General features: G+C 41.7%; 1 protein-coding gene across 1 annotated transcript in view; it reads right to left on the bottom strand.

Moving 5' to 3' along the window:
• Positions 1–16,471, bottom strand: part of IPO7 (importin 7) — a 47,416-nt gene extending 30,945 nt beyond the window's left edge. The window contains exons 1-3 of the mRNA XM_054024639.1: positions 16,289–16,471; positions 4,088–4,169; positions 298–451 (exon numbers count right to left, since the gene is read on the bottom strand). Of these exons, the coding sequence (XP_053880614.1) occupies positions 298–451; positions 4,088–4,169; positions 16,289–16,438 (386 nt within the window). The 5' untranslated portion in view covers positions 16,439–16,471. The remainder of the gene's footprint in view (positions 1–297; positions 452–4,087; positions 4,170–16,288) is intronic.
• Positions 16,472–26,313: the final 9,842 nt, after the last annotated feature.

Below are 26,313 nucleotides of genomic sequence, written 5' to 3'. Positions count from 1 at the left end.
TAAACAACCCCTCCTTATCTACTTTCTCTACACGAGTCATGATTTTATAGACCTCAATCATATTTCCCCTTAGCCATCTCTTTTCCAAGCTGAAAAGTCGCAGTCTTCTTAATCTCTCCTCATATGGAAGCCGTTCCATACCACTCATCATTTTTGTTGCCCTTTTCTGAAATCTGTGTGTTATAATCTGTGTGTTACAATCCAAGACACAATGAAATGTAGTATGCAAGTGGTATTAATTTTAAAAGAACAGTATCAAAACTATGACTACATTATAAGCAAATTAAAACTGTATACCTAATTAGTTCAGGAGAATGAATAATGGCTTCTACAATATTTTCACGAATACAATGTCTATCTTCTTCTGGGATGGAATAAGGTGGGATATCCCCTGGTGTAGTTTCACGATCAGGCCAATACTGAGTTATCATATTCTTCAAGTAGATAACACCTGTCAGATAACAGCAAGACATCACTTGGTATCAATACAAAAGTCAGTCATTATGCGGATATGCGTATTTTTACTTTTAGAAAATGCACTCCATAAATGAACTCTGACTGAATGGACAACATTTAACATATCAGAGAGCAAACATACCTGCACTCAAAAGCCACTAATCTCCCAATTTTCTACATGGAACAAAAATCTCCCCTTCTTCAGTTATCAAGTATGGCATCTGTCATATTTCTTAAGTCCACTATTACCAACACTTTATCATCTTTTTAGACAATGTTTTTGAAAATAAGAGTCTTGAAAGATATTTCCACTTCTTGTTATGAAGAAGAGTTGTTGTAACTTTTTATTAAAACACATCTCTGAAGAAGCTTCCTTCGTAATTATTCTGAGATTTTTTTTGGTATTTAAAAAAAAGGCTAGTCAGCATTAAAAACAAGGCTAGTCAGCATTAAATACAAGCAATATTTGACTCTATAGTCAAATATTGCTTGTATTTTAAAAGTCTGATTTTGTTCTATAACGTGACTATGTTTGGGCTACATGGTCTGCTTTACATTCAAGTGAATCTTGAAAGCAAATTGAGTATCTCTACACAAAGATTATAGGTTATCTGCTATAAAGAGTCATATTATGTTGCTGACATAGACGCATGTTTCTGCTAATTGACAAAAATTCAAACTATGCTTTATTAATCTCTTTTCTTTACAAGTGCAAAAGAAAGCCCAGATTTACAAACAGTTACAGCAAAATTAATATTAACTGAATTCTGACTACACCTGTATAATGTACAATAGGTTTTCTGCTGGTTTTCAATTAAATGTTTATATGGTGTCTAGCACAAGTATCAGAAAGGATTCAGAGAGCATGCCTTGTAAACCTGTTATTTTGAATCTGATAATGATGTAGTTCCTGATCTTGCCAGCTCATCTGTATGGGCACAAGAATCTGCCAGTATAAGTTAACTAAGAAAATCAGGGTTTTAGTTCAGATTATTTCTGCTGTCCTTTTCCTTATTTTCTGTAATCAGAAGTTATCCTACTTACTGCAAAAAGGATATGAGCCATTTCCAAAGAAACAAACGGATGGTGGGATAATTATTTCCAACACAATCAGATATGATATAATGTAAAAATAAGTTCAAAAGACCCAAGAACCTTGACAGATTGCTTAGTTTTTCCTTGGTTTACTATGAGATTGTATTGGCTCTGGGCGCTGATCCCCGATCCTGGCTGTGTGGCAGCAGGCGCCAATCCCCGGCCCTGGGCATGCACCGATCCCCAGGCGCACAGTAGCGGGTGCTGGCTTCAGCCTTGTGGCGGCAAGCACTGACCCCCGCATTTGGTGATGCAGCTCTGGGCTCTGGCCGCGTTGCGGCCCGGGGCTCCAACTCCCTGCCCTGGCTATGCAGCTCCTGCCCCCAGCTCTGGGCTCTAGCCGCAGGCACTGACCCATGGCCACACAGCAGTAGGCGCCAATCCCCGGCTCCAGCCGCACAGCTGCGGGGCTCACCACCCACCCTCCTCTCTCTTGGCCCTACATTCATGCCCCCCTCCCCATCCACCCCAGGCCACCGCTGCCTCCCCCGGCCCACATCTATCCCACCACATCTCCCACTGCCTCCGCCTCCAACCCCTCCCCTCACCCCCAATCCAGGGCTTAATTTGTCCTGGGACTTGCTGAGAAAAGTGATATTAACAAACATGCAAGTATCACTTCTCACAGCCTTCCAGATAGTGTCCTGTGAAAAGTGATTGATATTAACCAACATTCAATAATAAAAATATTACTGTGAAGTGATATTTGTATCTGCAATAAATAAATTATAATGATGTGGATGTGTATATGTGCTGTTTTTTTTCCCCCCCCTAAACTTAATCAAATATTTTAGGGAAAAAAGTGTCAGTTCAGCCACCAGCAAGAGAGGCCACAAAAAAATTTGTTATGAGAACTCCTGCTTTAGAGTACTCGCCCCTACAGAATCTGGAATTCAGATCAAGATTAGAGAGTCTCAATCTTCCCTTGCTATCTAGCAGAAATCCATTGGCAAAGTGTGTCTGTCTCACCCACCCCTAGTGGCTGGTCCACATACTGCTACCAATTACTTCATTAGCTCATGTGATAGAGGTCTGGTGCAAGGATATAAGATTATTCTTTGGGAAATTCTGCACAGAATTTCATTTTTTCCCTGCAAAAATGGTGCTGCAGAGCTGCTGGCCATTGCTAAGGGCTGCTGGACCCGGCAGAGCCCGGCTCCCCAGCTCGCAGTGCACCTGTGCTGGAGGGCTTTGGTTCCCAGGTTTGCTGGCCCTGCTTAGTCACATGGTACAGCTGGGCTCCCTCCCTGTACAGCAGCTGCGCACTACGAGGAGAGACTAGAGCAATACCAGGGGTCTGCAGGGAGGGGGCGCTGCTTTCTGTGAGGAGAGACTGAGGGTAAGCAGGAGTAGGGACCTGCCCGGGGGATGGGGGTGTAACTCAAGCTGTTCCAGGCCACTGAATCTTTAAATTGTGTCCCCCATACCCAATATCAGCAGGTACAGATCATCACTACCCAGTGGGACAGTAACCAAGCTGAGCAGAGCCTGCAGCTGGGCTCTGGCGGTGAAGGGGGTGTGGGTGTCTGGGCCAGGGGCACCATGCAGCCCCTCCAGCACCCTCAAATACCCCCATCCCAGTACACAGTCCCCCTCCTCCCTGAGCCTGGCATTTGGGAACTTGAAATATGGTAACCCTATGGGACCAGGGCAAAAGACAAAAAATTACTAAAAGACTGGAGAGGCAGAGTTTTCCCCGCCAGATGTGCCCAAATGGCACATGTGACACATCCAGACTGAGGTGCCCGACAAAAGCATAACAGAGAAACAGGAACTGGGTTGTCGTAGGGGTTACTTTAACTCTCTACTCCTGGGGGAATCTTTTTTGTTGTCTTTATTGTTACAGACATACTTGCTGATAGGTATTTTGAAAGAAATTACCAAAATAATTGAAACTGGTGTGATTATATTGCATTATTTTGACAAATAAAATATGCAGAATTTTAAAATATTGTGTGTAGAATTTTTTATTTTTTGATACAAAATTCCCCCAAGAGTAAAAAGTTCCAGCCCTGCTGAGGACCCATGTGGAGATCAATATAGTTCCATATGATGGAATTTCTGTGCATTTTTTTTTTATTTTAGTGTGCTAAAAACCAAAATAAACTTAAATTACTTCCAAACACTGCATTAAAAGAATGTTACTGTTACAAAGGCAAGCATTCAAAAATTCAGAAAAACAAAGAAGTTATGGTTACCCTTGCCATCTTAATTTGGCCTCTATGTGTGCATATGCATGACAGTACACAATTATACTGAATTGCATAATAAATTATTATTTTTTCCACAGGACACTCATTCACTGCACAGAATGGATTGTGCTCACTAAACTAGTAGCTTATTTAATATTTCTTTTTTTATCCTCATCATTCAACATATGATTACAAGTCTCATTTACTACACAGGCAACCTTAATTCTGGCTCTTTCTAGCTTTTGAACACTTGACTTTGCAATCTTAATGTCATTTTCATTTTTTTGTATGCAATGTGTATACAGTATGTAAACATTCTGAGTATAAAGAAAAAGAAAACTTGCCTGCCTGTCTCACTGGTAAATCCAGTTGCTCTGACATAGTGATCTGAAGCAGAGTTGAAACAAAGTTCACTGACTTATGAGCCTGCAAAGCAGAAGACAAAACCAAGTAAGTCAGATGTCAAAAAATAATATTGGAAACCAATTATGTCTTGCAAATAAAACGTTGAAGCTTCCGGATACTCCAAGTAAATACATTTTCAAAAATGTCTGAGTACCATGTGATGCAATCATTATATCATCAGCAATTCAAACTACGTTGTAATATCAAGTGACAAATGAAAGCTTCAAACCCCTTGAGTTTGATGTATTCACAAGATCACATAGTGGGGGGATATTCTTATTGTTTACTGAAGAGTACATTTTCCCCCTTCCCCCCCCAGTGTCTGAAACAGATTTCTGTAATCAGATTTCTTTACCACAGAATAAATTATCCCGTTTAGGACAAATATATTACAGCATGACAACACAGCTACAACTACACTGTGTAATTAAATAACAACTTGGCATTCTGAATTAAGACAGCATGGAATGGTGGTGCTAAGTCATTATTTGATCTCTTTAGCATTTGGAGATGCCAGGCTGTACATATTTTCTAACATCATAGTATTCTCTGATTTTGTCCAACATTCGTCATTCAATGATCTGCTACTGTGACCTGAGGCTATGAGTGTACACAAATTTGAACCAGACTAAAAACATATTTTTAAAGATGTGTTTGTGTTTAGACAGAGCCTTTGCTTATAGACCTATATTTAACCTAATTTTCTGCCATGTTTAAAGAAAGATTTGAATATCTAACATTATATAAAATCACCCTCCGTTAAAAATGTTTTAAAAAAATGATATCCTAAATGTTTAGATAAAGTGTGTGAACCTCTACAGCGCAAATAGAGAACCATAAGACTTTAGTCTATTAATATCAGACTACATGAGCTATAATTGCTCTCAGAAAAAGGAAACTGATAAGTTAGCTCTTTCCTAAGTAAAGGAGATGATTAATGTAATTTAAGATACACACAAGGAGAAATAAAGGCAATTTTCTTGTCTTATTGCATGTACGTGCAGTTGGGCAAAGTCCACTTTGCTGTTAAAATTCATGGAACCATTTTTTCAATAAGTCCAAAGTTTTATCTTCTTAAGCAATGCTGACAGGGGGCACTGGATGTCAAATGACTTCCCTTTACATTGAGACATGGATGATTCATCAAGGCATGAATTCATGATAGACTAATCTGAGCAGTTTGCAACTCTATTATTAAACTAAGCACTACATTCTTTTACCACAACTGACTGGTGATTCCCTATTACCTCACTACCAATAAATGTGGCCTTCTGTAACATAAAAGAAATTGTATTCTCAACATCAGAGTACATTGCACAATGGCAAACTTACAGAACCTTGGCTTCTGCATGGAAGTCTAAACAGAGTAACATCAGCAATGTAAAAAAATTGGCGGGATATGCACAATAAGTCTCCTCAAAGGAATATAGTTTTCTTCACTACACTGATTAACTTTACCTACAAGAAAATGTTGGATGCATTCTCAATATTATTAGCCAAGTTAAAAAATATGATAGCGACCTATATGCCCCTAACCCCAGCATGAAAAACTGGAAAAGACTAAAAGAAGAAAATTTCCTGAGAGGACATGACCTCGACTTAAACCTACACAATATATAAGGCTTTGTTTAGAATACCCTGTTACAACTTGAAAACATTTCTTCCTTGATTTTGTCCTTTATCCACTTGTGAAATGTTGCTTTCTTGCTTGTCTTTGCATAACATAAGTCAATATAGTGGCTTTACCTGCTTTTCAGTACACAAGTATCAATGATGTGCACCTGGGATCAAGCAACATAACACCTACATTTTATAGGAAAATGTTTGTTACCTCCACATTATGCACTTTGCTACGTCCTATATGAAGCAAAGAAAATATGAACATCTTCAAGATCATTAAAAGGGCATTACCTAGGATATTACAAAATGAAAGAATGCCTCATTACAATACAGTATAAAATTATGATAAACCAATATTTTCCAGCTCCTCTACAAGATAAAAAAGCCATCAAGAAAACCGCATTTTTATCAGGACCAAGTGTTCTTTGTATACGATCAAATAATCAGTAACAGCATGAATATGTCTTATAAGCATTTACAACATCAACAGATTAGTTTATCCAGTTATGGCATTCTCTCTAGACAAGTTTCATAAAGAAACATCTCCTAAATGCTCTAGATACAAATTCACTTACACTTATTCATATATTTGAATATTCATGCAACTTGCCTTTCCTAGTCAATTCCATACTTTAAAAAAAAAATCAGAACTCAAATATTAAACTTTAAACACCTTCATTTTAAACAATATTAAGAAGCAAATTTAACCATAAGTTAATAAGGTTTTTTTGGGGGGGGGGGGGGGGAGATTTAAAAAAATATAATTTATGCATGAACATTCTAAGCATTGGGACACAAAATCTACATGTGATATATATCAGACTGTGGAAGTCCACAGAAACAGTGCCTCCACTACGTACAGCTCAAGTGTCCTTTTTTTCTTTTTAAACAAAGTGTGCACTGGAATCATTATTCCTACAGATTCCAGGGGCTCAAGATACAGGAGCAGAGGAAAGAAAAGATAGGAAGTAATTGGGAATGACAGACACTGCAGAGTTTAAGGGTCTATGGCCCCCTATCCCTCCACAGCTCCGTGTCCTAAAGATGTGGAGCTTGTCATCAAATGAAGCATATTAGTTTATATTCAAAAAAGGTTGTGTTTTTGTTTAATCATCTGATTACATGAATTTCTGCACCTGTTTAAGATTTCTCTAGTCACTGCACTTGTGGAAATGGATGGAATTGAAGTACTTTTCTTGTAGTACGTTTCAATTGCAGTGACTCATGCAATAGGCACTAATTCAGCAAGGTAATGCAGCACATGACTAATTTTAAAGTCAATGGACTACGCGCATGCTTAAAGTTGGGCATATAATTAAGTATTTTGCTAACAGGGAGTTCAGTGAGAATTTTTTTTTTTTTTATTTAAAAGCTAGCCTATGCACAAAGTGATGCCATCTATGTAAAAGATGACTTGGGTTACTCAAGTTGCTTGCTATGGACACACACAAAACACTACACAGAAATCTGAAATCATTTTTAATGTTCTTCAGAATTAGCCTGGAGGCAGAGGGTAACAAGGTGGCTCAAAGTCCTGGATACCCTGAGAATCATCACAGCCACCTTATCACTTTTAGAGACTATCAGGGGATGGGGACAACATTCCAAAAATTAATCTGAACTAACTAAAGGCATGAATTTAATTCAGTTAAACTAAATTAAACCCATGCGGATACTCTTATTCATAACTAAAGTGGCCTTAATTTTAATTTAATGGATTCCCTTTAGCAGAGTAGAGGCTCATTCTTGAAGTAGCTGCACTAGTAGCACAGTAGTGAGATAGGCTCTGCATGAAAGATGCAAGTTGTTCTTCTAATCTAAGCAATTAACGAGCACTAAATTCACACATAGATACACATCAATATTTACATTTTATATCAAATTTGGGTTCTCAAGATGTGTTTCACAACAACCCAATATTTCCCATACTACTAAATTGAAGGTAGGTTCCAGGGTGAAAAATGTTGAGAATCATTGCCTAATTATTATCAATACATATGCAGCTAAGTCTTAACAGGACTCATTTTGGTAGGTCCAATGAAAATTTAGCCTCAGAGAAGTCAAGTAAGTTTCCCCCTTGCTTTCCATTACTTTATTAAAGAAACAGCCTTCAAACAAGTACATTCAAACATTTAAGATGCTGATTGAGCACCCACTGAAGTCTTTCCATTGGCTTCAACAAGAGCGGAGCCTGATGAAATTGACTACAAAGGGCACATCTACACTGGAAACTTAAAAACACTGTCACAGAAATGCTCCCACAGTAGCACTTTGAACTGCGAGTGTGGTCATGCAGAGCTCTCCCAGCGCTCCTGGTAATCCACCTCCACGAGGGGATTGGCTCCCAGCGCTCGGAGCCTGTTTACCCTAGCGCTTTAAAGCGCTTAGACTTGCTGCGCTCAGGGGGGTGATTTTTTCACCCCCGAGCTAGCAAGTTAGAGTGCTATAAAATCCAAGTGTAGACAAGCCCAAAGTCAATGAGAATTTTGCGATGTCAACAGGGACTGGATTTCACCCTCAGGGTATGACTACATTGGGGTGAGATTCCCAGCTCAAGGAGACATACTCAGGCAGGCTCTCATCGAGCGAATGCATGAAAAATAGAATGTAGCCATGGCAGCACAAGGGGCTAGCTACCCCAAGTACGTGCCTAGCTAAGACTCTAGGTAGGTACTTGGGGATAGCTAGCCCATCCCACTGCTCAGGCTACATTCTGTTTTTTAGCATGTGAACTGAATAACAGCTAGCATGAGCATGTCTCCAACTTGAACTGCAGACATAGCCTAACTGTCTGAGGTAAACCAACAAAACCAAACAAACTCAGAATTCTAATGGATCATTCTGTTGCACCTGAATACTTCATAAAATTTCATACAATAAGTGGCCTTACATACTATAACTAAGATTAGAACCATATACTGGAGGTAGTCATTGTGATCACAGCATAAGAGTTTTTGGACAGACTTGCCTGTTGCAGCCATCTCTAAGCTCCTACCGTATTTTTATTCTCTAACAAATGGCTGTGTCCCAGCATTCTGGGTCCCTGTTCACTGACACAAGAGCTAAAAAAAAAGCGCTCTGTGTTTTAAGCACTTGTTTTATACAGCCATTGACTTCTCTTGTTCTGAATGCCCAGGATGAGCTGGAATATCTGAGAACATAAGAGGTAAGTTGGGAATGAGAAATTAAAATAATGAGAGGAAATTCAGGCATAAATTAAATCTGACTTTCAGAATATTTCACATTCAAACAGTAATAGCCTGAATGCATGAAAATTTATTTATTCCCCCTTATGGCAATTGTTTGAATTTAGAATATTTTGTTTCTATAGATTTCCACTTACCACAGCCTTCAGAAATGCCAGATATGGGTATAAAATATCCCACAAGTAGTTAACATCACCCAAGACAGGAATGAAAAACAACAGATTGCAGGCTTCCAAAAGTGCTTCTACTTAATGCTCAAATTTTATAGAGAACAGGAGAAATTCTTAAGTCTAAGTCATTGGCATCAGCAAAATGTAGACAAATTAGTATTATCATGCTCTAATCTTCCTTGTTTACATACATTTTAATATGTACAAAAATTAATGAAGTTAGAATTACATTATGTTTAATTGCAGCAGAATTTCTGGTAATAAAAGCCTGTCCTTTTCTACCAAGTAATACAGCACTTAATAGTCAGGCTGACCTACTGCTCTTTCCCCACTCCAACATGCTGTGTCACTGGTATGACTGTTGTCTAAGAGCCAAAGAATTCAGGGACCTTTCCCCTGAGCAATCTTTGCCATTCAGCCTTTCTAGCTGAGGAATGTTTTCTATCAGACCACAAATGCTACCCCACTGTTTGTTAGCATCAGTTTTCCAGAGACTACACATCTTCATGCACATTTCAGAAAGTTGATTCACTAGATATGTGCCTGCCTACCTGACATAATCATACATGTTCAATTATATTACAAACAGAAAACTGTAACGTGTGCTACATAATCTCACCTATAAAATTCCATCTGAAATTAACATGATAGAAAGCAAATCACTTCAGAGAGGTAAGTAGTACAGAGAAAAGGCATTACTTTCCCACAAGATAAATGTAACTTTAATGGATATAGTTCATACCAAAATATATTTTATGAATATTAAATGATAACCCCCAACAACTTCATCTCATTTTTGCTAGACAGGTAACAAACTTTCTTGTTCTCCCTTGGAGCATGGGAGCATATGTTCCATTCTATATGCATCCGAAGAAGTGGGCTGTAGTCCACGAAAGCTTATGCTCTAATAAATTTGTTAGTCTCTAAGGTGCCACAAGTACTCCTGTTCTTCTTTTTGCGGATACAGACTAACACGGCTGTTACTCTGAAACTTGTCATTATGCAAGGCACTGCATTTAGCCTTGGAGCATGAAAATTTTAGGCTATTATAAAAGCCATACTGCATACGGTATTTTTCCAAAATTGTTACAGTCAAAGCAGCAAATCAAAGGACTGTTTTTAAAAATAAAATATGTATCATACTTTGCTAGACTGGAACCACAAGTTATGTAAACAAAAAACAAATATTCTTCCACATTTTAATAAAGATCTGATGAATAATTTGCATAATAGGTCAAAATTAAGTAAATATAAACTGCTAAAAATGTCTGTTTATTTCATATCTATATGGTCTCTGCCACTAGTTGAGCAAGTAAACTATTTTACAATGAGATGCAACAGTGTTTTTTTTAAAGTTCAGCACAGCTTTACAAAGTATTCTAACACTGAATTCTTTATTTACCTTTTCCAAGCAAGATAAACACATCACTGAACACTGGTGTTTTTAACAAATTAAAAAAAACAAAACAAAAAACAACAACACTTATCTTCACCAATCCGGAAATGGTAGCCTTAAACAGCAAGACATTATTACATTACGGTGAAGAATTCAGTTGGCCATTAAAAAGATGCTGAAGCCATTCTGATTTCATCTTTTCACAAGTTGGTTGTATCCATCTAGTCTCTCTTGTGAAGTTACTGTTTGCTGCATACAAAAAGTGTAAGATATGCAACATTACTAAGCAGCAGTGTCGGGACACCTATTCAAGCATGAGGTAGGTGAGGTAATATCTTTTACTGGACCAACTTCTGTTGGTGAGAGAAGATGGTCCAATAAAAGATATTACCTCACCCACCTTGTTTCTCTAATATCCTAGGACCGACACAGCTACAACACCACTGCATATTGTAAAGAGACCATACATTCACATCAGATCTTGCCAAGCAAGCCATTGCAGCCTTAACTCATCAGAATAGTCTGCAGGTACAGAAGCCTGTTTTGTGAGGAAAAAAAAGTGCAGTCCAAGGCTATGTCTACACCGCAAACCGTACAGCAGCACAGCTATAGTGGTACAGCTGTGCTGCTGTAAGTTCTCCCATGTAGCTGCTCTCCTGCTGGGATAATTAAACCACTCCCAATGACCAGCGTTAGCTATGTCAGCAGGGGAGGCTCTGTCCACACCAGCACTTTTGCGAGTGAAACTTATGTCAGTCGGAGGGGGTATTGTTTACCACACCCCTTACAAAAGTGCTAGTGTAGACAAAGCTTTAACTAGAGTTAGCCAACTCCATTGTCTTTTACTCCACCTGATAACTCACATGGAAACTACAAGATGCCTTGTCTTCACAAGGATTTTACCTACTATTAGTTAACTTGAGATAGCAAACGCAGGTTAAGACCACAAGTATGCCCCAACCCCAACGGAAGACAGACTTCTGGCCCCCTCCTGTCCATAAGGGGATTTCAGGTGTTGACCCGGCCTGCAACAGTATTTTCAAACTTTCTTTTTCACAAGCTAATCTAAGCTAAATCTACACTACTAAGCCAATACTAGCACAGCCCCCCCAGTGCAGATGTAGCATACATGTTTTCTCAGTCGGTGTAGGAACACCACATCTATGAAGCACTCTTCTATCAGCATAGCTTCGTCTACACTGGAAGTTTTGTCAGCATAGTTATGATGATCAGGGAAGTTTTTTTTCACACCCCTGACTGACACAGCTGTGTCAATAAAAGTTTTAAGTACAGAAAACATCTTCGACAAGAGTATAAATATTAGGATTTTTCCTCTTAAAAATTGTACACCGAAACGTATACCAGGGAAGGAAGGTAAAGATGATAAAGTCCTTTTGGCACGATGTCATGTACTGACACCTTTGGTTTTTGAGTAGTGGGGAAATGCGATGGTTACTAAGAAGCAAGTGCACCTTATAACAGTAAGCCACTTGAGAAAGCATGATTTAGTGGTTTGAAAATTACACGTATCCAGGACTCCTTTGCTCTATTCTTGGCTTTATCACTGATTAGCTGCATGACAATAGTGGACAAATCACTTAAGACCATCTGAGTTTACCCATCTGAAAAATGGGACTACTACTATACTTACCCTACTTTAGAATGCCAAAAAGCTTAATTAACGTTTGGGTTCAGCATTTGGAGATCTTTGGATCAAAGGCAGGATTGTATGTGCAAATTATGCATTTTACTCCAAAGCTTTCACTTGTCAGTCTAGGCTCAAGAATTTTATTTAAACAATTATTTCAGCATCAAGGCATTTACGTGTGTGTAAAACAGGAGATTAATGCTACTCACCTGACTTACACTGGTTTATTTTGTCAGGCTGAGGGTATGGCTTTGGTGACCAGTCTTCAATATTGTATGGTACTCTATATAGTATATTTCAGACCAAGGAGACGTCAGATTATGCCTGACTTTTGAAAGGAGTGGCTTAACTAGAGCACCACAAAGATTAAGAACTTTCCCCAACAAACTTAGATTTTTATTTTTTTATTTTATTAAGGAAAGCAAAAGGTTACTGGGGTTAAGAAATGCTATGTAGCATTGCAATCAGTAATTTTTTGAAAGTTCTCATACAAAAAAGTTGTATGACTATTATTTGGACGGGTCATCTTAATGATAACACCTGCATTTGAGTTATTCTTGTATCTTAACATTACAAGCTAATCTTGTTAGGTATGTCAGACAGAGTCAAGTAGTAAACCATCATCATTCTCCGGAATCACAATGAAGAACATGCCAGAGAACACCAGCTACCAAAATAGTGACTGTTCTGAGTTTAGAAGTAGGGGCATACAACCGACTGTCTTTCCATAGTTGCTTTCTTACAACACCTTATTTTCATATGCATTTCTGAGGTACTGATCACTGTAGTATCTGAGCTCTTTTTATATACCATTTTCAATGTACAAAATTGCCCTAGTTGGGAATATAGCACATCCTCCTCCTTTCTGATATGCTTACTTGAAGGGTCAAGTTCCAAGTAGAACCTAAGTGTCCCTGTAGAATGAAGCTACTTTGTTTCTTGGCTGGATGGGAGGTTGCTAAGATAAGTTTATTGGGACCCACCCAGGTTACACACCATCTTGATAACTTGGGACAGATGCCCTCTAATGATGGAAGTGATAAAAGATTCTACCAGTTCTTCTAAGCATTTCCCCTCTCCTCTATCAACAAGCACTACCTCTGTTTTGCCCATACTGAACCTCAGACAGCTGGTTATGATCTAGGTTTCTATTTTGCTAAGATACTGAGATAAGAGTTAACACTCAATGAGATGAAGAGCTGGCCGGGGAGGACAGGGGAACGGGTTATTGGTGGCATCATAGTCAATAGTTTATCTCCCCTAGTAGAGTCACAAATATTGACTAAAAGAGAAACAGATTAGAACCCTCAGAGATCTCTGCATTTACAGAACATCTTTCAAACTCTGTAAAGTGCTTTGAGATCTGCAATCAGTCAATCCCTGACTCAAAAAAAATAAAAATAAAAATCAATGAAGTCAGTCATATTAAAATCAAGAAGAGATTAAATTACTTGTCCAAGGTCAAACATTCAGTAGCAAAGCGTGGAAGAATCCAGAAATCTGCCTCTCAGTCCCCTACTCTGATGACATTCCCTCCTTCAGAAAGAAGTCTCATAAAATGTTTGTTACATCATATTCAAATAATGTATTTGCTGGTTATGCAATTATGTACATATACCTTCTTCTTATATACTGCATATCAAGAATAGGATGAGCACTGGTAAAAATATTTGGCTCTCACAGTAATTATGACTGTTAATTCATTCTTTATTCTCTTGCTGAAAACTGCTTCCCCTTGTCAGAAGGTAAAATCAGAAGTAGTCTCTTAAAGGAAAGAGGAAGAGCAATTCTCAAGTCTTCTATAGAAAGAAAGTCTCATATCAGTCCATCAAAACCATTTTGGCCAAATCAGATAGAGAAATACGACAGCCAGGAGGAATTATTAAACTAAAAAGTATGTGAGCTGCTGGCCACTTGCATTGTATCATTCAAGTGCTAGAAGCAGTTTAATCTTTACAGTAGAAAGGGAGGCCCATTATAGAGCAGAAAACATCAACTTGAGTAAAGGTTACAAATTAAGGCCCTAATCCTACAAACAGATGCATAATTGACTATTCAGATAAGAAAGAGACCATTCATATAAGTAAACTTACACACATGCATAAGTGCTTGTAGGATCAGGACTTAACATAATGACATTTAACCAGGAAAGTTCTCTCAGTTATCAGTGAGCCTGTATTTAAAAAGAATTCACCATTTTATTATATGTTGGTGCAGTAATGACCGAGGATTTCAAAGTAACTGGGATATTTGGATTTTACAGAGACACTTGTATACGGTTTGGTAGGCCATCGTGCTTCAAAGTGAACAAAGTAAGTCAGTTGATGGTCAGCATGATTTCTCAATCAACAATATTAGTCTGTTACCCGGAGTCCCCCACTACCAGAGGATCTAAAAGTTTCCTGAATGCTCAACAATTTGGACCCTGCAGCAAATATCAGTACAAGTAGATCTGAACTGAATTACCATATATATTGATGTACTTGTGTATAATATTATATTATATTCATTTTAGCCAACTTGTGTGGTCTTCTGTATTACTTTTACTCAAAAATAAATTAAAAAAGTAAATTTGAACTGAGGATTAATACACATCAAATACATTGTCTACAAGTGTATAGAACAGACAGGCAGCCCAGTCCCTCACCAAGTCTACCCTGTGACACCACCTTCTTCACATTAACCCTTAAAATGCAACTCTTCCAAAAGGTCTACAAGTCCTAGTCTCCATCCCTCTGGCACGGAAGTGTGTTAGCAAGTTACGTGGACTGAAACAAGTCACCCAAACTTTTTTAAAAATCAACCAAGCCATGGAAATAATGCATGCTATTTCCATTGCATCCCATCCTCCATCAGACATAAACATGTAGAGAGTGCAAGCGTCTGGAGCAGGAACCTTATCTTCAGAAATTTATTGAGCACATAAATTTACACTGTTGGCACTTATGTAAATAAGTTATATATATTCCAACTGCATGCAAAACAAAGTGGAATATATTGAATTATGAGGGTCAAAAACAACTGATTAAATATTATTAAAAAGTTTCAAGCTACTAGAAATGTATCTAAAACTTTTTTTTTTTTTAATAAATGCTAGCTGTGGCATTTAAATCACAAAGCAATGGAGTTCCACCTTTTAATTTTCCTTACTAGTTCTCAAATTTAGAGGGAGATGTCTTTAAACGTTCATACAGATGGCCACAAACCAGGTCCCAAATGCAGACCCTCGGAGCCATAAAGATCACCGGCCTATACTGTCAAACAAATTGTTTACTGGTGTTCAGAAAAGGTAATGGGGAGAATTTACTGCTGATATTAGAGAAACTGTGCATTTCTTGGCCTGCAGAATAGGGTGCTTTCTGCCACCAGCTGAACACAACATTTTGTGGCAGTTTGTTACACCCCTTCCTCCCCCTCTCCCAAAACTTCAACTCAACATTATGGCCCTATGTGGATAAACTACACCCGAGTGATATTAAAGACTAATTTAATTAGGAAATAATTCAGCTTGGTTTCCTTTCCCCAGACTCACGACCAACACTTTACAGAAGCTCATGGAAACCGGACTTGTCCGAGTCATGGCTCCTAATGGGACAAGCAGCGGGTTGACCCAGGCACTCAGCCCAAGCGGCTGCAGAGACCCACGTCCGGGGCTGGCAGGTAGCTGAGGACAATGCTGACGGAGCAGGAAGGCAGCCCGACATCAAGCGAGGCACTGCACTGCCGGGGCCTTTCCCCGGCCCCTCCAGTAGACAGACCTCTCCATGCCGCCGCCGCCTCCCCCTCCGCATGGCTTCCCCAGCGGGCCCCGCAGGGCGCCGCTTCCCCCGGGCTACTCCCCCCCTGCTCCGGCTGACGGCCGGAGACTCCCCAGCCCCGGCCTCCCCTTCCCCAACTTTGGCCGGAATCTTCCCCAGCCCCGAGGATCCCGCCAGCGCTCCCCGGCCGAGTCCTGCCCCGCTGCCCCCGCCGGCGGCCCCTCAGGCCTCCCCGCTGCGGCCCCGGGAGCTGAGCTCCTCCTCCTCCTCCGGGCCAGGCCCCGCGCCTGTCCTGCCGGCGGCCGGGCTCCTGCTCCAGCCCAGGCCCCGCTGCGCCCTCACCTCATTGAGCTGCCTCTCGGCGGCTTCCCGCAGGGCCGGGTCCATGGTGCCCCGCAGGGCCTCGATGATAGTGTTGGGGTCCATGGCCTGGCCGGGGCGGGCGGCGCGCGGGGAGGCGGAGGGCAGGGCAGCGCCGCTCGATGCGCACATGGACCCGCCGCTCCACAGCGGCAGCCGGCGCGAAAGGAAGAGAAGCGCCAAGGCCCCGGATAGAGCAACTACCCCCGCGCCGCGGCCAGCGAGACCCTTCCGCTCCGCCGCGGGGCACCACGGGAGCTGTAGTCCGGGGCAGCGGCCTCCTCCCCACAAGGCCGGGCCAACCTGCGCGCCTGCAAACCGAGCACCCCCACACATGGGGAGTGCCCCCCAACCCCGCCCTCGTGGGGGGAACCTTCCTCACCCAGAGCTCCCCCCGCAACCCTGTCCAATTGACCTTAGGTTATTTAACCTCCCTGTATCTTAGTTCCTCCGCTGTAAAACGTGGAGAATATTTTATTCTCTTTCACAGACTGTTGAGAGGATAAATTAATATTTTGAGGGGTTACTATATTATAGAAATGGGGGCCATGTAACTATCTGGACCCATATAAAGTCCTTCAGTCAGAACTGCTGTCTCCAAATATCCTAAGTCTTTATTTGGAGAGTAGAGAAAGACTTTCCTTATATCTCAAAGCCTCACACTTGCTTAAGGGGAGGAATGTTTCTTCAGGTATATTTCTTTCTGTTTTTGATCATACCGATAGAATAATGCTGTACAGCCCCAGGGGTAGTGCGTGAGCCCCCCTTTGGCCTCAGCTCTGGGTCACCCCCAGCTCAGGTGAAGCTGAGCGCCCTCCAGTTTGGGCACCTGCAGGAGGGAGAGGGCAGAGCATGGGCGGGGCCAGGGTTTGGCTCCCTACACTCATATCATATGAGAACAATAATGTTTTCACCGCTCAGCTCATAGAGAGCTGAGAAGCGAGACCATTAGTAACTTAGGAGGATGTTAGACCACGTCTACGAGGGATAAATATTCTCTAATCAGCAGGCCCGGATAACTTGCACCAAGAGATCTAAAAACTGGCTGAGCAGATTGCTGGCCCACCTATGTTAATTTTTAATAAGGGGAATTCCACAAGATTGGAAAAGTGTTAATACTGTGCCAATATTCAAGAAAGGTGAACAAGATGACCCAGATGACTAGCCTGACAACCCCACACAAACTGAGGCAAAAGCTGATACAGGATTAATTTGATAAAGAATTGGAGGATAGCAATACAATTAATGCCAGTCAGTGTCATCATTATTTTATTAAAACTAGGTCTTGTCAAACAATTGTGATTTCATTCTTTAATTTGATTATAAATTTAGTTGATAAAGGTAATTGTGTAGATGTAATAGACTTTTGACTTAGTACTGCACAACATTCTCATTAAAAAAGAGCACTATACGCTATCAAACATGTTAAATAGATTCAGAACTGTCTGACCTCAAGATCTCAAACAGTAGTTATCAGTGGGAAATTATCATCAAAGGGGGTGTTTCTAGTGAGGTTCCACAAGGATCCTTACTAGGCCTGACGCTATTCAACATTTTCATCAATGATCTGAAAGTAAATATAAATAGAACTTGTGGATGACCCGCAGAGTAGTAAATAATGATGAGGACAAGGCAGCTGTACAGAGCCATCTGGATCACTGAATAACCTGGGGGTACTCAAACAAAATGTGTTAATAAAGCCCAGTGCAAAGTTATACATCTAGAAACAAGAAATACAAAACATATGTACAGAATGGGGCACTGTATCCTGGAAAGAAATTACCGGTACTCTGAAAATTATTTGGGGGTCATAGTGGACAAGCAACTGAACCTGAGAGTGATACTGTGCAAGAAGGGCTAATGGGATCCTTGGTTGTATAAATGGGAGTGGTGAGTAGGAGTAAGGTGGTGATGTTTACATCATTGATGAGTCTGCTACTGGAATATTGCATACAGTTCTGTGGTCCACATTTTTAAAAGGATGTTGAAACATTGGAGAGGTGGGTGTAGAAAAGGGCTGCAGAAATCATTCCAGGGCTGGAGAAAATGCTTTGCAGTGAGACAATTAGAGCACTTAGTCTGTTTAGCTTATCGGAAAGAAGATAGAGGACTTGATTACAGTGTGTAAGTACCTTCACAGGGAGAAAATATTGGTACTAAAGGGCTCTTTAATCTAGTGGAGAAAGGTACAACAAGAATCTACCATTGGAAGCTGAAGCCAGACAAATTCGAATTAGAAGTTAGGAACAAATTTTTAACAGAGAGTGTGATTAACCACTGAAACAAACTGCCAAAGAAAGTAGTGGATTCTCCATCTCTTGATGTCTTCAAATCAAAACCAGAAACTGTGGTGTACAGACAGCAGACTAGATGAACTAATGGGTCCCTTCTGGTTTTAAACTCTATCAAATCATGATTTTTTTCCACTATGTTCTACAAGTGGTTGGCTCCACCTTGGATTGCATGGTACTGTCCAGGCAACGCAGTTCAGAGCCTATGTCCCCAATTTGTGCCAGGGACTGAGGCGGGATTGAAGGTGGTTTTAGCAATTTATCTCCCTCAGTTGCTGGCCGTCCTTCCTGCAGCCCCCATTGGCCTGGAGCAGCGAACTGCGGCCAGTGGGAGCCGCGATTGGCTGAACCTGCGGACGCAGCTGGTAAACAAATCAGCCCAGCCCACCAGGGGTTTTCCCTGAACAAGTGACGGCCTAGTTTGAGAACCACTGCTCTAGAGCACAGTATTGCAGCAAAGATGTAAGTTCTGTGGCCTCAGAACAATGAAATACCTCCAAATATGTTTCAGTTGTGTCCATTAGGAGCATGATTCCATTTTCATTTTGCCAAAAAATAAAAAATAACAAAAAATCACACAATGACGTCAAAGTCAGTGGGAGCCTTGTATTGTATTTTGTTTTGTTTTTACCTCAATATGGAGTATTGAAGTGGTGAGTTGGAGCCGGTTCCCACCGGTTCGCAGGAACCGGTTGTTAAATTTAGAAGCCCTTTTAGAACTGGTTGTCCCGGTTCTAAAGGGGCTTTTAAATTTAACAAAAGCTCCAGCAGCTCCCTGCCCTGCCCCCGGCCCCAGCTCACCTGGCTCCAGCTCCGCCTCTGCCTCCTCCCCTGAAGGCTCCCCCTCCTGGCTTCCCGCTGTTAGCGCAGGAAGCCTGGGAGGGCTGAGAAGGATGCAGCAGCTTCCTGCAGGTGAGCTGGGGTGGGGGGGTGCAAGGAGGGCACCAGGCGCTGCGCAACTCCAGGCAGCCCTGACTCTGACTCCAGGCGGCGTGGCTCCGGGCCAACCCCCGGCCCCGACTCCGGCCTGGCCCCAACTTTGGGCCGGCCAGCAGCTCTGGGCTGGCCCCAGGCTCCAGCCCCTGCCCCCGATTCTGGGCTGGCCCCCGACTTCAGGGTGTCCAGCAGCTCTGGCCCGGGTCCCGACTCCAAGACGGCCCGCGGCTCTGGGCCGGCCCCAGGCTCCAGCCCGCGGCCCCGATTTCAGGCCGGCCAGCGGCTCCAGCTCCAGCCCCGACTTCGGGAGAGCCTGCGGCTCTGGCCCCGATTCCGGGACGGCCCGCGGCTCTGGGCCGGCCCCAGGCTCCAGCCCCTGGCCCCAATTTCAGGCCGGCCAGCGGCTCCAACACCAGCCCCGACTTCAGGACAGCCTGCGGCTCCGGCCCCAACGTCAGGCCGGCCAGCGGCTCTGGCCCGGGGCTCGACTCTGGGACGGCCCGCGGCTCTGGGACGGCCCCAGGCTCCGGCCCCGATTTTTCAGGCCGGCCAGCGGCTCCAGCTCCAGCCCCGACTTCGGGATGGCCGGCGGCTCTGGCCCGGCCCCCGACTCTGGCCTGGCGCCCGCAGCTCCCGAACTCGACCCTGGGCAGCGCAGCCCCCATCTCCGGGTAGCGCGGTAAAGGGGGCAGGGAGCAGGGAGGGGGTGTTGGATAGAGGGCGGGGGGTGGATTAGGGTCGGGACTCGGGGCGGTCAGAGGGCAGGAAATGGGAATTGAATGGGGGCAAGGGTCCTGGGGGGGGCAGTCAGGAAGGAGCAGGGGTGTTGGATTGGGTGGTGGGGGGCAGTCAGGGGCAGGGGTTCCAGGGGTTGGGACAGAGAGAAAGGGTGGTTGGATGGGGCAGGGGTCCCGGGGGGCCATCAGGAATGAGAGGAGGGGTTGGATGGGGCGGCAGGGGGCAGATAGGGGACAGGGAAGGGGGGTGGATGGGGCAGGAGTCCCAGGGGGTGAGGCACGACCCCCTCATGGGGTGAGGAGGAGGGAACCGGTTGTTAATATTTTGGCAGCTCATCACTGGACCCAATGTTTTATTGGTAGGACAAATTTGACCCAGAATTTAAATTCTGTAAAAACAAGCTTTTACAAAACTAGTAACAACTGAAGTGTTTCTGTGATTTATTAAAGTTGTGATGGAAACTTTTTTTAAAAAATAAACATTTACCAAAGTTTTTGCAACCAAGACATAACAATATTATTCTAGTGCAGGGGTCGGCAACCTTTCAGAAGTGGTGTGCCGTGTCTTCATTTATTCACTCTGATTTAAGGTTTTGCATGCCAGTAATACATTTTAACATTTTTAGAAGGTCTCTTTCTATAAGTGTATAATATATAACTAAACTATTGTTGTATGAAAAGTAAATAAGGTTTTTAAAATGTTTAAGATGCTTCATTTTAAATTCAATTAAAATGCAGAGCCCCCCGGACCGGTGGCCAGGACCCGGGCAATGTGAGTGCCACTGAAAATCAGCTCGTGTGCCACCTTTGGCACGTGTGCCATAGGTTGCCTACCCCTGTTCTAGTGCATTAGAACATGAAAGTGAAAAAATAAACTTAGCCAAAATTTTTAAAACTTCATAGGATTTTAGTCTTTAATATGTAATAGTTTAAGATGCTAGTAATATGATAAAAATAATTAAATATATAATTTTAACCTGACATTTTACCTTTAATTCTAATAATTTAATATGATATTAATCAGTTAGAGAGGACAGTTTTTTTCAGTTTAGAATAATTAAAGTCTTTAGATCCTTATCCTGCACGTACTGAAATCAATGTATTTAATGAATCAAGACTGGGCTTTTGTTTTATAAAAAAATATTAATAAGTATATAGCATTTATTAGATGTTTTTCATCTGCAAAGAGTCCTCAACATTAATTTATAAATAAAATAATTTAGTAACCAAGTTTAGTCTATTAAACCATTCTGGCCTTTGAATTTCCAAACACTGAATGCCTAATTCATGCAGAAAGCAACAGAGGGTCCTGTGGCACCTTTAAGACTAACAGAAGTATTGGGAGCATAAGCTTTCGTGGGTAAGAACCTCACTTCTTCACACTTGCATCTGAAGAAGTGAGGTTCTTACCCACGAAAGCTTATGCTCCCAATACTTCTGTTAGTCTTAAAGGTGCCACAGGACCCTCTGTTGCTTTTTACAGATTCAGACTAACACGGCTACCCCTCTGATACTTAATTCATGCAGAAACACTGATAGATTCTAGCTTCTCAGAAGAAGATGTCATTGTTCAGTGAATGTTCCTTCCAATGGTACAGTGGAACACCAAGAATGTGGTAAAATAGATTCTTAAGTTGCTGCATAACTTTCCACATTCTCACTCATCAATTAAAAGTATACGAACACTGCTGTCAGTACAATGCTCTTCCACAACATTAATTCTGTCCTTAAAACTTTGCCTCCTCCCATCACGGAAGTCATCAGTCAGATGTCTGGAGTAGGCAGGGCTTTTGCAAGTGGTGATGATGCGTCAGCACTGAAGTGCTGAATTGCAATGCAAATATGGAGGAAGGAAGGAATGTAAGGAAAGAGAAAGAAAGACAATCAAAGGTGGAGGGGCAGGAAATAGCATAACAAGAAAAGGAAAAAGGTAGAAAGTAGAAGTAAAGGAATGAGATTAATTAAAAGAAAGGGAAAATGCATCTATTACAGTTAAAAGATTTTAATTACATTGAATGGATGTGGTGACATCACAGGTCATGCAATCAAAGCTTACATAGTTAGTTAATGTGACTGAAATTTAAAGACGATTTATAGTTTTGTATTCCCAGTTTAGGTGTCTCTATATATAATTTTTTAAAAAGAACAATTTCTTGCTTTTATTGCCATATTTTATCCTACCCTCTTTCTCCTTCCCAATCCACCTTTCTTTCTGTTGTAACATTTAGGAGACAAACGTGTACACACTATAGTTACACACTTTTAACTGGCATTTCCATTTAAAAAGCCTAAATCGAGAGTTCAAAACATTATGGATTTTAACTTTATTAGACAACAACTTCAAGCCGGAAGCTGCTTAGTCCTCAAATATGTATGTTTATTTTAAAAATCACTGCATGATGAACTTTCTGATTTAACTCTTTAGTGTGGGCTGAGAGTCATGTTCTTTTTTCCCAGTTCAAGATTTTTATATATGTTTTACAAGGCTAATAGGGAAGAGAGTAGAGGATTCTACAACCAGAAATATAATGTTATGCTGGGGGATTGGGTGAAATCTCATGGAAGCCGGCAGACATAACTGTTGTCTTCTATTCAGAGGAAGGTAAAAAAGAGCAATTAAGCTCCTTTATGGAATAAATAGCTGAAACAATAGGAACCATCACCCAAAACACAGATCATATGCCAGGATGGTTAGTAATTTGAGCTATGTGGATGGAAGGGTTTAAATGGGGCTGAACACAAATGCAGGGGGATAGGTAGTGTTTGAGGGTACGTCTTCACTACCCGCCGGATTGGTGGGTAGTAATGGATCTAGATGCAATAAATCGATCCCCGAACGCGCTCCCTGTCGACTCCGGAACTCCACCAGAGCGAGAAGCGGTAGCACAGTCGATGGGGGAGCTGCGGCCGTCGATCCCGCGCCGTGAGGACCCAAGGTAAATCAGTCTAAGATACTTCGACTCACGTAGCTGAAGTTGCGTATCTTAGATCGATCCCCCCCCAGTGTAGACCAGTCTTGAGTGTGAGAGAGGCAGCAGAAGCAAACGGAGAAGGCAGCAAGGAAGCCCCAGAGACATCCAAAGAAGCACTTGTAGCATTATCCTGAGAAAAATTAAGAGAAAGAGCTCTTGGGTAGAGTTCTGACTGGAAATATGCATGGAACTGTGACCAAAGAAACTGTCTTCTGTTTTATTCCTAGTGCATTCAAGGAAACATGACTTTGTGTACATTCTTTGTGAATAAATAAGATTGCATAAAATAAATACCTATCAATTCATCTTCCTAATGGAAACACCTCACAAGATCTCAAATATTGGCTGTTTGGGTTAAGAGGGGTAATAAAATATAATATAGTATATCTACCATATATAAATACACACACACTATATAAGTACAACAAAAGGAAGTCTCAAAACATTGGTATGCCAAAAAAAATTTAAATCACTTCTTCCATTAAATATTTATATACTTCCAAAGACAAGAACAAATGTCATAACTTTTTGTTTGTTTTTCTTTCCATGTATTTGAGACATTATCTTTTCTAGAGTAACAGTTTTAATTTATTTGGCTGATTTTACTGGATTCTTTATTATTTAAGTTTGTGATATTTTTATTTATTACTATTCAATAGTAATGTCCACACTGAACAATAAAGTAATATATTAGTTTACTAGAATATATCAATTTATTATGTTTTTAAACTTAACAGTTTGTTAGTTTATTAAATATCAAAATGAACCAGCTTCTGGACTCATGTAAATGGCTCAAAAACAAGAGCACATTAATGTTAGTTATCATTGTTATTGTCCAGCAATGGCATCAGTGAGGAAGGACTATGGGGGTAGAGGGGGTGGAATATTCTCTCCACTTTCCCCTCTAAAGTTTTGCACTTGCTCAAAGTTCCATAGGCTGTGGAGCCAAGGGAGCCATGGCCCAACCACTTTTAAGCAGTGGTCCCATACTAAATCAGTATGGCTGCTACTAGAGCACTCCATGGCATCACCATGGGTGCATGGTTGCAATACCACTGAAATTTGCCCTTGTCACCCCTCCATATGTACTGAGGGTGTGTCCAGTGTTTGGAGCAAGAGTCAGTAGCCAGGAATAAGAGCCCAAGCCCAGAGCTGGAGTCAGACCAGATACCAGAGCTAAGGATCAGAGCCAAAGTCAGGAATCAGAGCCAGGTCACCTGGAGTGAGGCAAGGCAGGAGCAGGTACTATCAAGCCCTGAGAACTTTGAGCAACCACCAAAGTGTTGCTGCTGACTCTTCACTAGTAAGGCAGTGTAGTCAATCAGGCAGCCTACTACAGGCTAGCTGCACTGGTTAGGTTGCCCAGAGACTGGCTCTGCTGCAGGCAGCCCCCATCCCTGAAAGGGTAGACAGGCCAAATTTCACTGAGTGGTGTTGTGACTTGGTGTATGGGGTCACAACGCCACTCAAATTTGGCCCAGCTGCCCAGGCAGAGGGGTGGCAAGGCCAAATGGTGTTGCAACCTGGTGCATAGGAAGTCTGTTCCTGGATAGCACAGTTCAAGTGAGTCCATGGAGAGCTTGACTCCTGGCAGTACTGTCTCATGCATTACGAGGGTAAGAGAGAGGAGAGAATCTCTGGCGAAGGGAGATCCATGGTCCTTGTGGAAGGGGAGAGGACGAGTAGGGACCAGAATTGGGTCCCTTATGGGAGTTGGGAGAACGGGGACCGGAATTTGCTTCCCCATAGAAATATCTAAATTGGTGCCACTGTTGTCCAGTTTGTATTTTTACTGTGCATGCCTTACACATGTGAGCAGACAGACATCTTCCTTGACATTTATTCCTGCTAAGAGCAAAATTAATTCATATGGGATAATAGGCAAATGTATAATTCCCATTGCCACAACAATGAGATGAGGGCTACATGCACAAACATGAGGACCGCCCCACTGATATCTCTGTATCCTCAATTGCAGAAGGCCTTTGTAGTGGTTTCTCCATGTGTTTTGTGAAGGAGTCAAAGTTAAGGTGAAAAAAAACATCTATCCTTCATTCCCCTGTCATACCTATGCACACATGGTACGTATGTAGTCATAGTACAAGATTTCCTGACATGCAGAGGTACACATGGTAGCAAGAATTTTTTCACAGCATAGGTTGCACGTTAGCTTCTTCTTGCAGCTCTGCTAATGCACCTTTGTTCTGTCCTGCAATGCTCCTGGTATTCCATTTTTGGGTCTTTTTTGAGCAGGGGATTCCTTACATGATAATGAAATATATTGTGTTGCATGCCCGTGTTACATGACAAAATAATAACTACTGAGGTTGAACCAAGCTGAAAAAAGAACAGGAGTACTTGTGGCACCTTAGAGACTAACAAATTTATTTGAGCATAAGCTTTCGTGGGCTACATCCCACTTCTTCGGATGCATAGAATGGAACATATATTGAGAAGATATATATACACACACAAACAGAGAGCATGAACAGGTGGGAGTTGTCTTACCAACTCTGAGAGGCCAATTAAGTAAGAGAAAAAAAACTTTTGAAGTGATAATCAAGATAGCCCAGTACAGACAGGTTGATAAGAAGTGTGAGAGCACTTACATGGGGAGCTAGATTCAATGTTTGTAATGGCTCAGCCATTCCCAGTCTTTATTCAAACCTAAATTGATTGTGTCTAATTTGCATATTAATTCGAGTTCAGCAGTTACTCCTTGGAGTCTGTTTTTGAAGCTTTTCTGTTGTAAAATAGCCACCCGCAGGTCTGTCATTGAATGACTAGACAGGTTAAAGTGTTCTCCCAGAGACTGTCCGGTTTGGCCAATGTACATGGCAGAGGGGCATTGCTGGCACATGATGGCATATATCACATTTGTAGATGTGCAGGTGAACGCGCCCCTGATTGTATGGCTGATGTGATTAGGTCCTATGATGATGTCACTTGAATAGATATGTGGACAGAGTTGGCATCGGGCTTTGTTGCAAGGACAGGTTCCTGGGTCAGTGTTTTTGTTCAGTGATGTGTGGTTGCTGGTATTTGCTTCAGGTTGGGATGTTGTCTGTAAG

This window comes from Malaclemys terrapin, chromosome 4 (genome assembly GCF_027887155.1).
Source record: "Malaclemys terrapin pileata isolate rMalTer1 chromosome 4, rMalTer1.hap1, whole genome shotgun sequence".
NCBI classification, from domain to species: Eukaryota; Metazoa; Chordata; order Testudines; family Emydidae; genus Malaclemys; species Malaclemys terrapin.
Note: the sequence above shows the minus strand (reverse complement) of the source record. Positions and strands in the feature narration are given on the sequence as shown.